At 35.9% G+C, this 13,425-nt stretch overlaps 1 protein-coding gene across 3 annotated transcripts in view; it reads left to right on the top strand.

Moving 5' to 3' along the window:
* The window catches only part of simj (simjang), a 41,772-nt gene that overhangs the window by 23,996 nt on the left and 4,351 nt on the right, over positions 1-13,425 (top strand). For 2 of the 3 annotated variants that reach the window (XM_069039173.1, XM_069039171.1), the window contains 5 exons: positions 5,314-5,511; positions 5,891-5,983; positions 11,213-11,423; positions 12,801-12,937; positions 13,002-13,221. In XM_069039173.1, the coding sequence (XP_068895274.1) occupies positions 5,314-5,511; positions 5,891-5,983; positions 11,213-11,423; positions 12,801-12,937; positions 13,002-13,221 (859 nt within the window). The remainder of the gene's footprint in view (positions 1-5,313; positions 5,512-5,890; positions 5,984-11,212; positions 11,424-12,800; positions 12,938-13,001; positions 13,222-13,425) is intronic. The other variant, XM_069039172.1, reaches the window with a different exon arrangement.

The raw sequence follows: 13,425 nt of genomic DNA, 5'->3' as shown, positions 1-13,425 counted from the left end.
GTTCTTGCGTTCTGGACGCCGACTAGTCGTTAAAGAGAAAGCGACGAAAAATTGTCATCGTCGCGGTGTATGTACTACTCGTCGCAAAAATTTGTCAAAATCGACGTTTTGTGCAGTACCGACTGGTTTCTTGTGGGTAGAAACGGCAAAATTTCAGTTGAATGAAGTGTCGAAGAAAATAAAGTCGCTGTTGTTGCACTCGATAAAGTGGGAATGACATTTTTGAGACGCTACAAGTGTACAAAAATTGCTCGAGAAGAGTGTTCTTGGGTTTATCAGAGCTGAAGATCTCGTCCTCGTCGAGTTCAGATTCTAATCTCGTAAAAAAATTATGTTCTGTTTTAGTAGATGTGACTTGTTTCATCCTAATCTAAAAGGTATTACATAATTAGAAAAAAAAAATTAATAAACCAAAAGAAGATTCTAAAAATAAGAGCTCTTTGTTATTTACAGGAAAATTTTGTTGCCGCAGTTCCTGTGCCTAGACCGAGTATTAATTTAAATTTAGATTTTTAGTTATTGTGATAATTCAAATGCTGGTCCGCTAATAACGCGAAAATTATCAACGCTCCCATTTAAATCGACGGCGAGGGACGCGAATTTTATTTTACAAAAAATTCTGTGAAAATAACCCCCATATGCATTTTATAATTAAATTTTCGGGAGCGGCCGGTTTTGCATTGGCTTTGTGTGATCACACCGGTGGAACAGAATTATTTGATTGAATGTCGAGAAATGATTTTTTTCGAGTGAAAATAATGACATTGTTTTTATTTTGGCCGCGAATTGTAATCGGACAATGAGTTTATTTTCGAAACGAAGCTGCTGTTTTGGACGTTTGGAATTTTTCCAAATTGGTTCGGCGCGCCCATCTATAGAAGAACGATTCCCTGTCAATTACGAACGTAATTTTTTGCCAACGTTCCGTTCGGTTTAGAAAATCGCGAAGAATTAGTGAAAGCGAGCGAATTATGTAATTGGGGTATTGAGCAATTCGAAATTCGTTCGGCGTACATGTGCATTTAGAATTGATTGTGATGTCGTATCAATCTGGAGTTTTGCTCGGCACTATTAATAGAAGAGTGCAACTTCTGAATTTTGTTTTGTCTTGGAGTGGTGGAGTCGTTCGGTCCGTTTTCAGGTGAAGACGTGATTTGTTCAAAATAAACCGTATTATCCTTGAATTTTGTTTAAAATTAAAGACCAGCTTTGGGCTGGATTTTTTCACTCTCTCTCTCTCTCTCTCATATTTAATTAGTTACAATTTACGATTGAAGAGTAGAAAAACGATTGTTGCACTCCCATCAGAACCGTGCTCAGAGCTTGAGATATGTTAAAATGTAACAAACAGGTTTAAGTCGGCTCGGATATTCTTTATAATTGCGTAAGGTAAATAAATTTGTGGGCGCGAAATAAATTGTCATGGGCGTCATTGAGGGGGGTCAATTGCTTACTGGCAAGGTGGATATCTACATTTAAAATCGTCCGTTTAAAAATAAAAAAATCAGAGCAACGGATTTTTACGTGGAATTTCCTGGATGTGTATTTATTGATAAGGAATTATCAAGGTCAGAGTTAAACGTGAACCTAAAATTGAAATTCTCTTATCGGGGATTGTTGTCGATAAAATCGTGTCACGTGAAACATATTATCTGGATGACAGTGGTAGTTTCTATAATTTAATACAAACATGTCGTGTATCAGCTTGATTATTCGATAGGAGTAATTTGTAATTGTGCTGTATTTGTATATGAAAGTTGTAACGTTTAAATTTTGAAAAAAAATATATCTACAAACTTTCTGTTGATTTTGAAATGTTGTTGCTCTAAATAGATAGTACATACATATTGATAGTACATATACGAAGAGTGTAACTTATACATTTTAAATATGTATATTTTTTGAAAAAAAAAAAAAGAATAGAATGTACTGTTGATCTTGAAATGTTGCTGTTTTTGTCTGACTCGAGTAGTATTTGCATAAACGAGGAAGAGTTGTTTGAAGAAGCAATCCAAAGAAGCTGGAAACACTACCGACAGTCGATCGTGAAAGAGTAGTACAAGGATTGTGTCCTATTGTTTGCTCAAACCTACTCGTCACATTGTGCACTTGGCCGGTTTTTTTTTAAGGTGACAATGTAACACAAAACTAGTTTTACTTGAGGGAATCGAATTATTGAAAAGATAGTCGATAAGCGTTGAGTTATTTTGTGTTTGAACTTTTTCGATTAAGCACGTCGAGAGAATTCTCTTGTGGAAGAGGCAAAGTAAACGGACAATAGTAGATATTTTTTTGTGATTCGCCCACGTACAATTGAGGATCTATTATTCGATACCCGAAGACCATGAAATTATCGAATTATTTCAATAATTGAAGTTTTTCGCGATCCGAGTACGTAGAATTATGATTTGGTCTCGTGTCAAAAGAGTGCGATTGTTAGGAAAATGAGCTTATCAAGGCGTTGGTAGTTGTGAGATGTCTGTTAATTCCTTTTTATTTATTTCAACCAGGATGAAATATACATAAAGTCTGTTTTTTTTTATAATCAATTGTCAAAGTGTTGTCAGGTTGGCAGAAAATTCGAAACAGTGAATTTTGTAAGTCACGTTTGAAACATTGACTTTAAAATTGTCACCGATTGTCACATTTGACAATTTAAATGTAAATTAAACACGTGTCTCACACTCATAAACATATGCAACATAACCTCAATAATGATCTAGGGTGAAACTGAGATAGAACTGGACCAAATGTCAATGATTTTTATTAATACATATACAGTTTGGTCTTTTTCTGTATTTTGACACTGACAGTTGATTATAAAAAAAAGAAACCGACCAGATTTTCTGTAATGTGCTCAGTTTGACTCGTAGTTACGGTTTTAAGTGAGATACAAATTTTTTGAGTGAGTGTATGAGTAATATTTCTTTACATTTTGCAACCATGTGTTCATAAAACACGAGGGCACTAGAGAGGAGTGAATAACTTAAAAATCGGTATAAAAGACAAAATGCAGTGGATTTGTTTTTCTCAAGGTCCATTTAAATATTAATCAGTCTGATTTTTGAGATTTGAAAAATGAAATGAACTTTTCAGATAAATATTTTAAAATGTTTATTTTTTTGAATATTTTTATTGTGATGATTCATTCTGCTGAAGTGAAGGTTGTAGTATATTGATGGGTTCTATTAATATTTCAGGCATCTTGAGAAATACCTTGGTATTTATTAAGAAGAGAAAAGAAGTTCACTATTCTGTCGCACATAAAATAAATATGTAAAAAGTTTAATGTTAAAATATTTGGGTAACAGGATTTATTTCACGGTCTTTACTTCCCAATTATTTTTGGCTCTGGTCGCTTTTTTGATCTTCTGTCATAATTTTTTATTAATTTTGTTGTCATTTTTTCCTATCGCAGTTTCGTTGTATTTTTCAAATTACATATATCTATTTTAATTATTCTTGCCTATCATTTTAATTCCTTTTGCATTTTTCATAAGAAAATAATTTTTTCCCTGTTCTAGATTATGGATTTCTTTTTTCAATGGACTTTATTTTCTCTTTTTTCCGTTTTTCTACCATATTTTGCCTTTTTCGTTTTCCGAAATCTTGAACGTTCCCTTTTTGATCATTTTTCTTAATACTTTTTCGCTTACTAAATTCTTTTGAAATTATTTGTAATCCATATTTTTTTTTATATTGATTGTCTTACTTTATTTTTTGTAATCTGCTTTTCTTTTATTCTGTTTTTCTTATAATCCCTTTTGGTTTTTATATACATACTTCTTTTCTTCTGTCAAATATTAGCTTAGTTGGGCTACATATCGGGCGTTCATTTAAATTACTCCTTAAATTTGGCGTTGAAGAGTCGATTGTAAACATTACAGATCACGGATCAGCTGTTTAAATCTAACCTCACTTTTTGCGTTGTTCGTGTTTTTACTTTGCATACTGACAAGTGGTGCGTTCATAATCGACTCTTTCACACCAACTTTGAGGAGAAATTTAAATGAACACCCGTTACATTTCTTGCCATTTGTCCTTTACCTTTGTTTGACTATTTGACTTTTCATCTTCTGTTATTTTTAAGGATAATTATCTTATTTTTAATTATCTTTTTTATAATTTTATTTGTAGGTCGTACTTTTTATATTCTTTTCTTACATTGACAACTAGAATTGTAACTCTTGATCATTTATCTCAGCACCTTTCCACTGTGACTACCCTTTTCTTCTTTTTAATTTGGCAAAAACCACCAAACAAACCCGTTCAATGTAATTTTGCATAAACTGGAATTGAGATTTCAAACAAGAATGACGAAACCGGCGTTAGTGTAACATTTACGATAACTTGAAATTTAAATTTGTAAAAGGAAGCTGTTGACAAATTAATAACAATAATCTCGAAACATTTACAGATGGCATGTAAGTTGCATTCAGATAAGTTGACATGTGGTGAGCAGTAATCTCAAAATCTTACGTAGTGAAAATAAATTATGATCGTCAACTAGTTGTAAATAGCCAAGGTTGGTTTAACGAACTTCTAATTTAAAGTAGTTATTTAAATTAATTTATTTTTTATAAAGGAACATCTTACAATCTACATCCTGCTATTTACGTTAATGTTCAATTAAAATTCAGTTTTTCAAATCTCAGCATATCTTGATGATGGCATTTAAATGTTTGTCTTAAAATTTTATTTCTCAAAGAAATGAATTACGTCATCGGACAATGCGAAAGGCCGCATGGAGGGTTACTATTTTTAACAATAATTACACAAAACATTAATTATTAATGGCAAACATGTACTAACTGGTTATTTGTCAAGGGATTAACACAATACCATATTTTATGACAATAACTTTAACGGCAAACAGCGATAAAATTAATTAAAGTGTAAACGTCTTTCGGGAAGAGTACATTAGGAACAGATTTCGACAAAATCCTGTCGGTCCAAAGTAAAAAGTTTTTACTTGAAAATGCTCGGAAATGTTCGACAAAAAACTCAAATCGATCGTTTCCTCGATTCGGTAATACATATTTGGAAGTTCGACCTTTGGAAAAAAAGTTTCTCGCGGTTTGCATCACAAGTTATCAACTTTACCGTTGAAACGATAATTAATTACCAAGAATAAATGGTCAGTTCGAAATTAAACGCTCCGTTGTCTGTGTTATTATTACGTTACGCAACGCCCGCCATTGTAATGTTACGTGAAGATCGTCCTCCCTCTTTGTCGTTTTTTTTGCGCTGTGTTGACATGAGAAACAAAAAATCGTCGAAAAATGATTGATGGGAATGTCGATGGGTTTTCAGCAACCGCCGCCCGCCCGGTCGAGTATCCACGCGCCGCCGCTGGCCGGCTCCCCTTTGAGCAGCCGAGGCGCGAGCCTTTCCGTACCTCAACCGCCACAAAGGAGTTCCTTGGGTCGACCTCCGTCAGGTTTCCCGCCAGGTGTTAAGGACTTGTCGCCTTCCGTAACGATCACTCCCGCACCACCCCAACCGTCTAAGGTTTGTGTCTGCGGCCCGAGAGGACCAGGTCTTGTGTGATAATAGGACAGTAGGAAAATTTTGGGGTAGGGCGAGGTGTTTAGGTTTAGTCGACAGTCTGGCAAGGGTGGGATGTAGAGAGATGTGGGGAGTAGAGTTGCGTGGATTGTTGTTAAAAAATTGTCTGTTTTAATGCTGTCAGACTGCTAGTGGATTAGATAATAAAGGATTGGGCATTAGTACAAGTGCGCAAGCGACGCCTTTGGGCGACCAGGTAATTTGTACAAATATGTTGCCGATAGATTAATATTTTTTTAGTTAGTTAGGTAGTTAGTTGAAGCATGACGTGTAGGGATGGCGATTTTGCGATCGAATAATTTTTCGTTTTGTTCGAATTTAGGAGCGATCGCGGGACGATGGACAGACTCCGGCCCAAAGACAGGCGGCGGCGAAGTTGGCGCTCCGTAAGCAGCTGGAAAAAACACTTCTACAGGTAACCCCCACTTTTATTTTTTATTTTTCCAAATTGTAAATTGACGATGGTCGATCTGTTAAAATGTGATCAGATGTGTCAGACCTAGAGCTTTTTGGAATTGGATTAAATTGTATCCGTATTAAGCGTTTGCCGAGAGATGGTTCAATTTGAACTTCATCGATTCAAACGATTTCACTGCGTGTTGTGACATTCGAAGTTTTTTAAATTTGCGAAAATGCACTCGCCTTGTGTTCGTTGCAACCTAGATCCTTGCAAGTAACGGTATAATTTCACTTTAATCGGTAAAAAGATTACTGTAATCATTTTAGGGCGAAGGTATTATTTTTTAGAACGCACATTGAAAAATGAAATATTTTGTGACACTGTTTTGACCTGAAAACAGTTGCACAAAGGTCAATTTTATACCATCGTTTCTAGTGACAATTTGAAATTTAATTTTCAATGAAATGTCAAATGACATTGCTTCATCAATACCAACCCAATGCGATTAAAATAAAAGTCACTAGATAATTATAATACCGTACGATCAACAATTATTTAGATCAAAGAAAGCGTTGAAATCTGGGCCGTATATCGCGTCGACAGGGATGGAAGTATTTCTGGTTGCATATATCCGTTTCAATTTAAATTTGGAAATTTTGCCGAAACTCGGCCAAGCAGGCAACAGTGCTGTATGTCCCATTCTTCGTTATTGAAAACACCATTTCGAAAGTAAGTTTAATTAATTAATGCTCTGTTCTGAAGTAATAACCGTTTTTGCGTTAAAATTTGATTCATAATGACAGTTGTTTGCAAAGGTACGAAAAATCTGACACTGTCAAAGTCATAGCCGCCCCTTATCTTATCTAAGTAATTGTTGATCGCACCGTACAGTCGTTGACCAAAATAAAATGAGACAATAGTTATTTACACAATTAGTGGGATAAAAGCAATATTACAGGATTCGAGTGTGAAGATTGCAGATGACGAGGGCGTTAGCCCGAGTTCATATGTAATCACACGAGTTTTCTGTAATATGCTTTAGCCCACGTGTTATGTACAAAATTTTATCTAAGACCGCCCCGAATTAAAAAAAAGGCAAATCTTATTTATTTCCGCCAGTCATTACACCACTCAGTGGAATAATGACTTACTTATCCCACTGAGTGGGGTAATGAAGCTCACTTATCCCACTGAGTGGAGTAATGAAACGCGTCCGGTAATGAAGTTCCTTATTCCACTCAAATGAGTGGGATAAGTGTCATTTATCCCACGGGATTAGATAAAGTAAATTTCGATTCTGAAATTCGATAGTTTTGCAAAATCCATCTCTTAGGAAACAAGTGTCAAAAATTTAAAAAAAAAATTGACAAGTGTCATCATTCGACGATATTAATCACTTAATCAGTATTAGATCATTATAATGCCGAACTTAACGCCAGAACAGAAATCGGTAATCACCACAAGATTAAGGGATGGGGTATCAGTACGTGCAATTGGTGCCGAATTAAACATAAATAAAAATATAGTGCTAAAAACGCAACCTAACTTTTTGTAGATCAATCGTCAAGTTAAATCAAGTTATAATCTGAGCCACATACGTCCCAGTTACAGTATACGAGGGCAACTAGAAAAGAAATCTACCTAGCTATGAAACAAAAGATGTGCGATTTTTTTGATCATTGAATTTTTTAATATAATCCACCCCTACACCGGTGCACTTACTCCATTCCTCCTCCAATGAACCTAAACCCTTATAAAAAAATCTTTCAGCTTGACTCTCAAAAAAGTCGTCGATGGCTGCTTTAAGGTCATCATCAGACTGAAAACGGCGCCCTCGGAGGTTTTTCTTTAGTAACCTGAAGAGGTAAAAGTCAGACGGAGCTTAGTCCGGACTGCAGGGGGAATGGTCCATTTCCAAAAAGCTGCATTCTTCCACAATTGGCCTAATTTATGCACGGTGGCATTGTCATGCAGCAGAAACACTTCTCGATTGAAAAAATCAGGTCTTTTCTGGTCAATTGCTTTACGAAGCTACTCCAACTTATTGGCATAGACATTTGCATTTATTGAGGTCCCTTTTGGCATATATTCAATGACAAGGATGCTCCTCACGTCTCAAAAAACGGTTGCCATCAATTTTCTGGCGCAGAGGGTTGCGTCCGGTGCCTTTTTGCGGGTGGGGACCCTTTATGAACCGACTGCTTTCATTCTGATTTTGTCTCAGGATCCCAGTGACAATGACAATCGTTGGCTAAAGTTTCCAAATGACTTTCGGAAATTTGCAACCTGCAATCCTCCAATGTTAACTTACTCATTTTTACTCTCAATGCACTTTATAAAATGGAAACTAATTACCACAATTAACTCAACTTTTGCAACTAAGGTCAGAATACATGGCACTATTTGACAAAAAATACTCGTGCGTTTCAATTGTTTCTTTCATGGGTAGGTAGATTTCTTTTCTAGTCGCCCTCGTACAAATCTTTGAATTGTGAAACTGTCTAAGGTAACACTTTGCCCTATTTTATTTTGGTGAATGACTGTACATATTTTATATTTTAAAAAATTAAATTAAATCACGGCCGACTCTAATTCCGAATTTATTTGAAGGCTAAAGCCTAAAAAGGTGTAAATAGTGTTTTTTTTTCACGTAAAAATGTATTTTTTCACGATCGGGAGTAGAAATCAACTTTTCGGATGTCAACATCGTGACAGAAGTAGAGCATTTTCTCCCTAGGGAGCAAATATGCTCCCTAGGGAGTTTTCATTTTTTTGACAGTTGTGACAAAAATCTAATGGGAGTTTTCATTTTTTTTTTGACTGTTGTGACAAAAATCTAATTGTGTTGTCAAGGCAACTACTAATTCCATTAAATTCATCGAAAGATGACAACTCATTTGTCATCATTTTTTTATTCTTAAAATTTGAGATTTTTGTGCTGTTTCTACTCCCTACCGTGAAAAAAATAGTATATATACTTCTGGAGAGAATGCTCATTTTTCCCTCGGTGCTTTGTAGCCCTCGGGCTTCGCCCTCTGGCTACAAACTGCACCTTAGGAAAAATCATGCATTTCTCTCCCTCAATATATAATATACTATATTTTTCTCGGTGATGTAAAAATTGATCAGATTAATGCTATAATACGAGAAAGTAGGTTGCCCCACGTGAATTTTTAAGCAGTTTAGTTGTCATTATTTAAAGATGCAATACTGTGGTATTTCATCAAACCGTTATGTACATGACGATGTTGTGAGGTTATTGAAAACCAGACAATTAGAGCAAAACTTCAATTCTTTCAGAAACCAGTAAAAAGGAGTTTACCATACAAAGTTTCAATTAATTAGTCATTTTCTCTGAAGTGGGTTAACAATGAAAGATTCCGTTATACTCGTAAAGCAACACATTTAGACAACGAGATTATGAAGATGTATTTATTTTGTTTTTAAAAGTATCAATATGTAGCAATTGCTCCTAATACGTACAAGCTTGAAGTTAGGCAAAATAAATAAATATTTTGATAGAATAAGATATCGGAAGAATATCTCGACCCCAGATGTCATGGAAACTGCAAGATCTTTTAAGTTCACAAATTTCAGTCGAAAGGTTTAAAATATTGTAAAAGAATAAACTCGGCAAAAGACAGTAAGAAGCAACTGAAAATAATCCCTGTATGATAAAGAAAAATGAGGCAATTTCTCATAATGTCAGAGGAAGTATTGCGTCTAATGTCGGGTATTACACAAAAGACAAAAGGTTAGCTCCCAATGATGTCAAGTTTGTGGCAAAAACAAAATTTCAGCCGATTTTTTTTTTTTAGATGACAATTTAAAAAATGGTGTCTGCTTCTTACATTTCAGATTACATTTCTAAACGTTTATCAAAACTCAAGAAATTAATTGATCGTATTTGTAAATGTGATGATATTTTGTTTTGTCCCAACCCGGCAAGTCCACGTTCAGCAAAAGAAATCACCGAATGGTCAGTTCAAAATAATATTCCATTTGTCGCCAAATGCTTGAATTTTCTTAGAGTTTGCCAGGCTCGTCCGTTTAAAAACTTTTGGACAGAGCTTGATAATAAACGTCTACGAGGCAGAGCTGAGAACTAGCTGAAATGTGAAACAAAGAACAAATCGACCGAAGTTTATCAGTTGGTAGTTATCGAGAACGATACACAAGATTCCTTGAAAATATGATAGATGTTCAAATAATTCAAGCCTATCTTAAGTTCTAAAAATTATTCTGAAGATTACGTTTTGAATATAACGATTGTTCAAAGAAACTTCTGCTCAAGAAGTTTTTTGACTTATGGGCCAACTTCATTTATTTTTAGGACTAACCAACGAGAGGTTTCCTAGTGCCACCTGATGGTTTTATCTTTAAATTAATTATTTAATTTAAAATAAAATGATGATCAAAGTGGGGTTATGTACATGTGTATGTAACCACACATTTTCTTGAACGCTCGACAAATCATTATAAAGTTTATTGCTTGACATTAGTTGGCATTCTTTTATTGTTAACATCATCATAACAGCATTGGATACAGATATAAATTAATAATTTCATATTCACTTAATCAGCAAATCTTCTTTCAGTATCTCCATTGCTTTGTAGACTCATCGTCAAAGATTACCATCTAATGTATTTCAAAATAAACAAAATCGAAAGTTTTGCATTCTTTACATTAATGATACAGTTGTGTGAGGTGTTAATTAACCACAGTTCTTAACTGTTTTGGTATTTCAACACAAACTATTGGGAGAATTAGATGCCACACATTTTGCGATCCCCACTCACGTGAGGTCCCTCCAGTTTAACAAAAATCATCTGTCTCATTACTCACCGTACACATTTACAGTGTCATTCCAAAGCTCATTATCTAACTGCACCATTAGGTACTCGAAGAAAATTCTCATTATCGCCTCAAATCTTTTTTTTTTATTTCAACACATTCAATTAAAGTAATTGGATCGAAGCTGGTCGAAGAGTAAGAAAACAGACGGGTTTTTAGAAACTGGGAAAAACGAATGCCGAAAAAATTCAAGGCCGATAATATTGATCGCGTTGTAATAAAAATTGTCTGAAAGAAAATCGTTGTGTGACAGTTTGACACAGTGCAGTAGGTACACGCGAAAGGACCATGTACCAGCGAAAGTTAAATCTGTTGTACGCCGTAGCAGCCATGGTCAAGTTCAACATGTTAATCCGGCCACGAGATGATGTACGTTGTTGTGTTTGCAGATTCCTCCGCCCAAACCGCCACCGCCCGAGATGCATTTCATCCCCAACCCCAGCAACACGGAATTCATATATCTGGTAGGATTAGAACACGTCGTCGATTTCCTCACAAAAGAAACGAGAATGCCCTCGCCGCCCATACCGTTTGCGTGTACGCAATGCAATTCCGACTTCACGCCAGTTTGGAAGTGGGAAACGAAGGGCAAAAACAGAGGTACATTTTTCAATTGGTGTCAAGCACTCGAAGGAACCCACAGCGAGTGTCCGTTTTTACTGGCGCGTCTTATCACTTATCAGCGAGACGATTACGTTTATGTTAAATTAATGGAGCGTTACGGCTTGTTTGCGTGGAATAATTTTTTACGGCGTTTTTCTAGCGGTGCAACAAAACAAAGTCAAAATTTCGTGTCGGATCGTAACGAAGTCCCGATTGGTGTTTCCGTAATTTTTTACTTCCCACTGCATTGGCAGGCGCGCGGATTTTTTTTTTTTTTTGAATGTACGAGTACGTTGAAAGAAAAATTTAATTCCTCGAAGCACAGCTTGTAAACGCGAAAATATAAATATTTCAAGTTGAGCAATAACTTCCGGAAATTCAAACGGAACCAATAGCTCACGCAGAAACGATAATAACATATTAGTAAGACTCGAGGGGTCAACATTTTGGTCGAATTGAAAAGTTTTTGGCAATTTTTGAAATGATTATTCCATTTTGTTAGATGTTAACAGTAGAAAAGTTCTGCATTATGTGTAGGTTAAATCACAGAGGTTATAAATCAGAAATCGATTTTGTCGTTAATAATAAATTTATTAATGAGTGTAATTCGTAACCAAACCTGACAAAATCGAACCCTGTATTTTGGAGTTTGTAAAAAAACAAAGACAGTTATTTTCTCAAGAAGTTCGAAACATATTCTTTGAAAATTTATTCTTGTCTTACATAAACCAGCTTCAAAGGAAGACTTTTGTTTGATAACGTTCGTTACACATTAATTGTTGTAACTAGGCAGAATAGACCGTTGCAGGACATCATGTTCCATAGGCCAGGTCGATGTGAGTTTATCTCACGAAAACTGAAACCTACAATTGATTAATTTATTTTTAACCATCTCATTTTATGACAGTACCGTGCCATATCAAGTAGGTACTAGCGTTGAGTATGAAGTAAGGCTGCGACTATAATTTTTTTATCGCGCAAAAAAAGATGGCGGTCTTGCGAACCTTTTGAAACATTTATTTGTGTTCTGGTGAATTATTTCTTAAACGAACGTTTAAACCTGTCAAAGTAATTTTTAACTCTTCTCAAACAAAATTCTTTCAGACCTTTTGGTTTAAGTTTGTTTATTTTTCCTTTACCTGTTTACATTTATTTGAATAAGTACGAAGGTGAAATAACAGGAGATAAGAGTGCATGTTCAGATTGTTAATCTTTCAAATGAATTTGGAAATATTTATGCGGTAGTACAGTCTACTTGTGGGTATTTGTTTGTGTTCGGTCTTCGTTTACACGGGTTGCGTTTTGATTGACCACATGGAAATGTGACGGTTTGTCGTTTGAAGTTATTTATTTATTTATTTTTTTTTTTCGTAGGGGCTAGAGTCATATGCGAACAGTGCGTCACAAACAATGTCAAGAAAGCGCTCAAGGCGGAACACACGAACAGGCTGAAGACGGCATTCGTGAAGGCTCTACAGCAGGAACAAGAAATCGAGCAGAGGCTCGCTCAAGTGAGTGTTTTTTCTTTGGAGTTGGACGAATCGAAACAATGTTTTGATACGATGCGATTTGCAGAACGGCGTTTTTACTTCAAGTAGTCCGGCACCGTCACCGGTGACACCGGAAGCCATCCCTAAATCGGCCACCCCGACTCCGACCCCGCGACACGCCGCCACCCCGCCGGCCCCACCCGCTGCTCAACAAACTCCGCCACCTTCGCGTAGTTCGCATTCGTCAACGGACAAGTTCTCTCAGAATGCGGTGATGCAAGCGCTGCACCAGCAACTACTTCGAAGTGAGTAAAGTATGCTGGGCCAGAAGTTGAGATACGAGAAAGTTTGAAAAAAAGAGGTTTCCTGTTGGTCGTTTTAGAAAGCGCGCTGGGGTTTATGGAAGTGTACAAGAGGTTGGGGGTGCAGGATGGACGGCTTTGTTCAGTTTGTTAATTGTTAAACCGTTTTAACAAATCCAGAAAGATGTTCTGATGGGTGAACACCTT

This window comes from Tenebrio molitor, chromosome 2, assembly GCF_963966145.1.
Source record: "Tenebrio molitor chromosome 2, icTenMoli1.1, whole genome shotgun sequence".
In the NCBI taxonomy this organism is placed as follows: domain Eukaryota; kingdom Metazoa; phylum Arthropoda; class Insecta; order Coleoptera; family Tenebrionidae; genus Tenebrio; species Tenebrio molitor.
The sequence above is the reverse complement of the archived record's forward strand: the minus strand, read 5'-3'. Positions and strand labels throughout refer to the sequence as shown.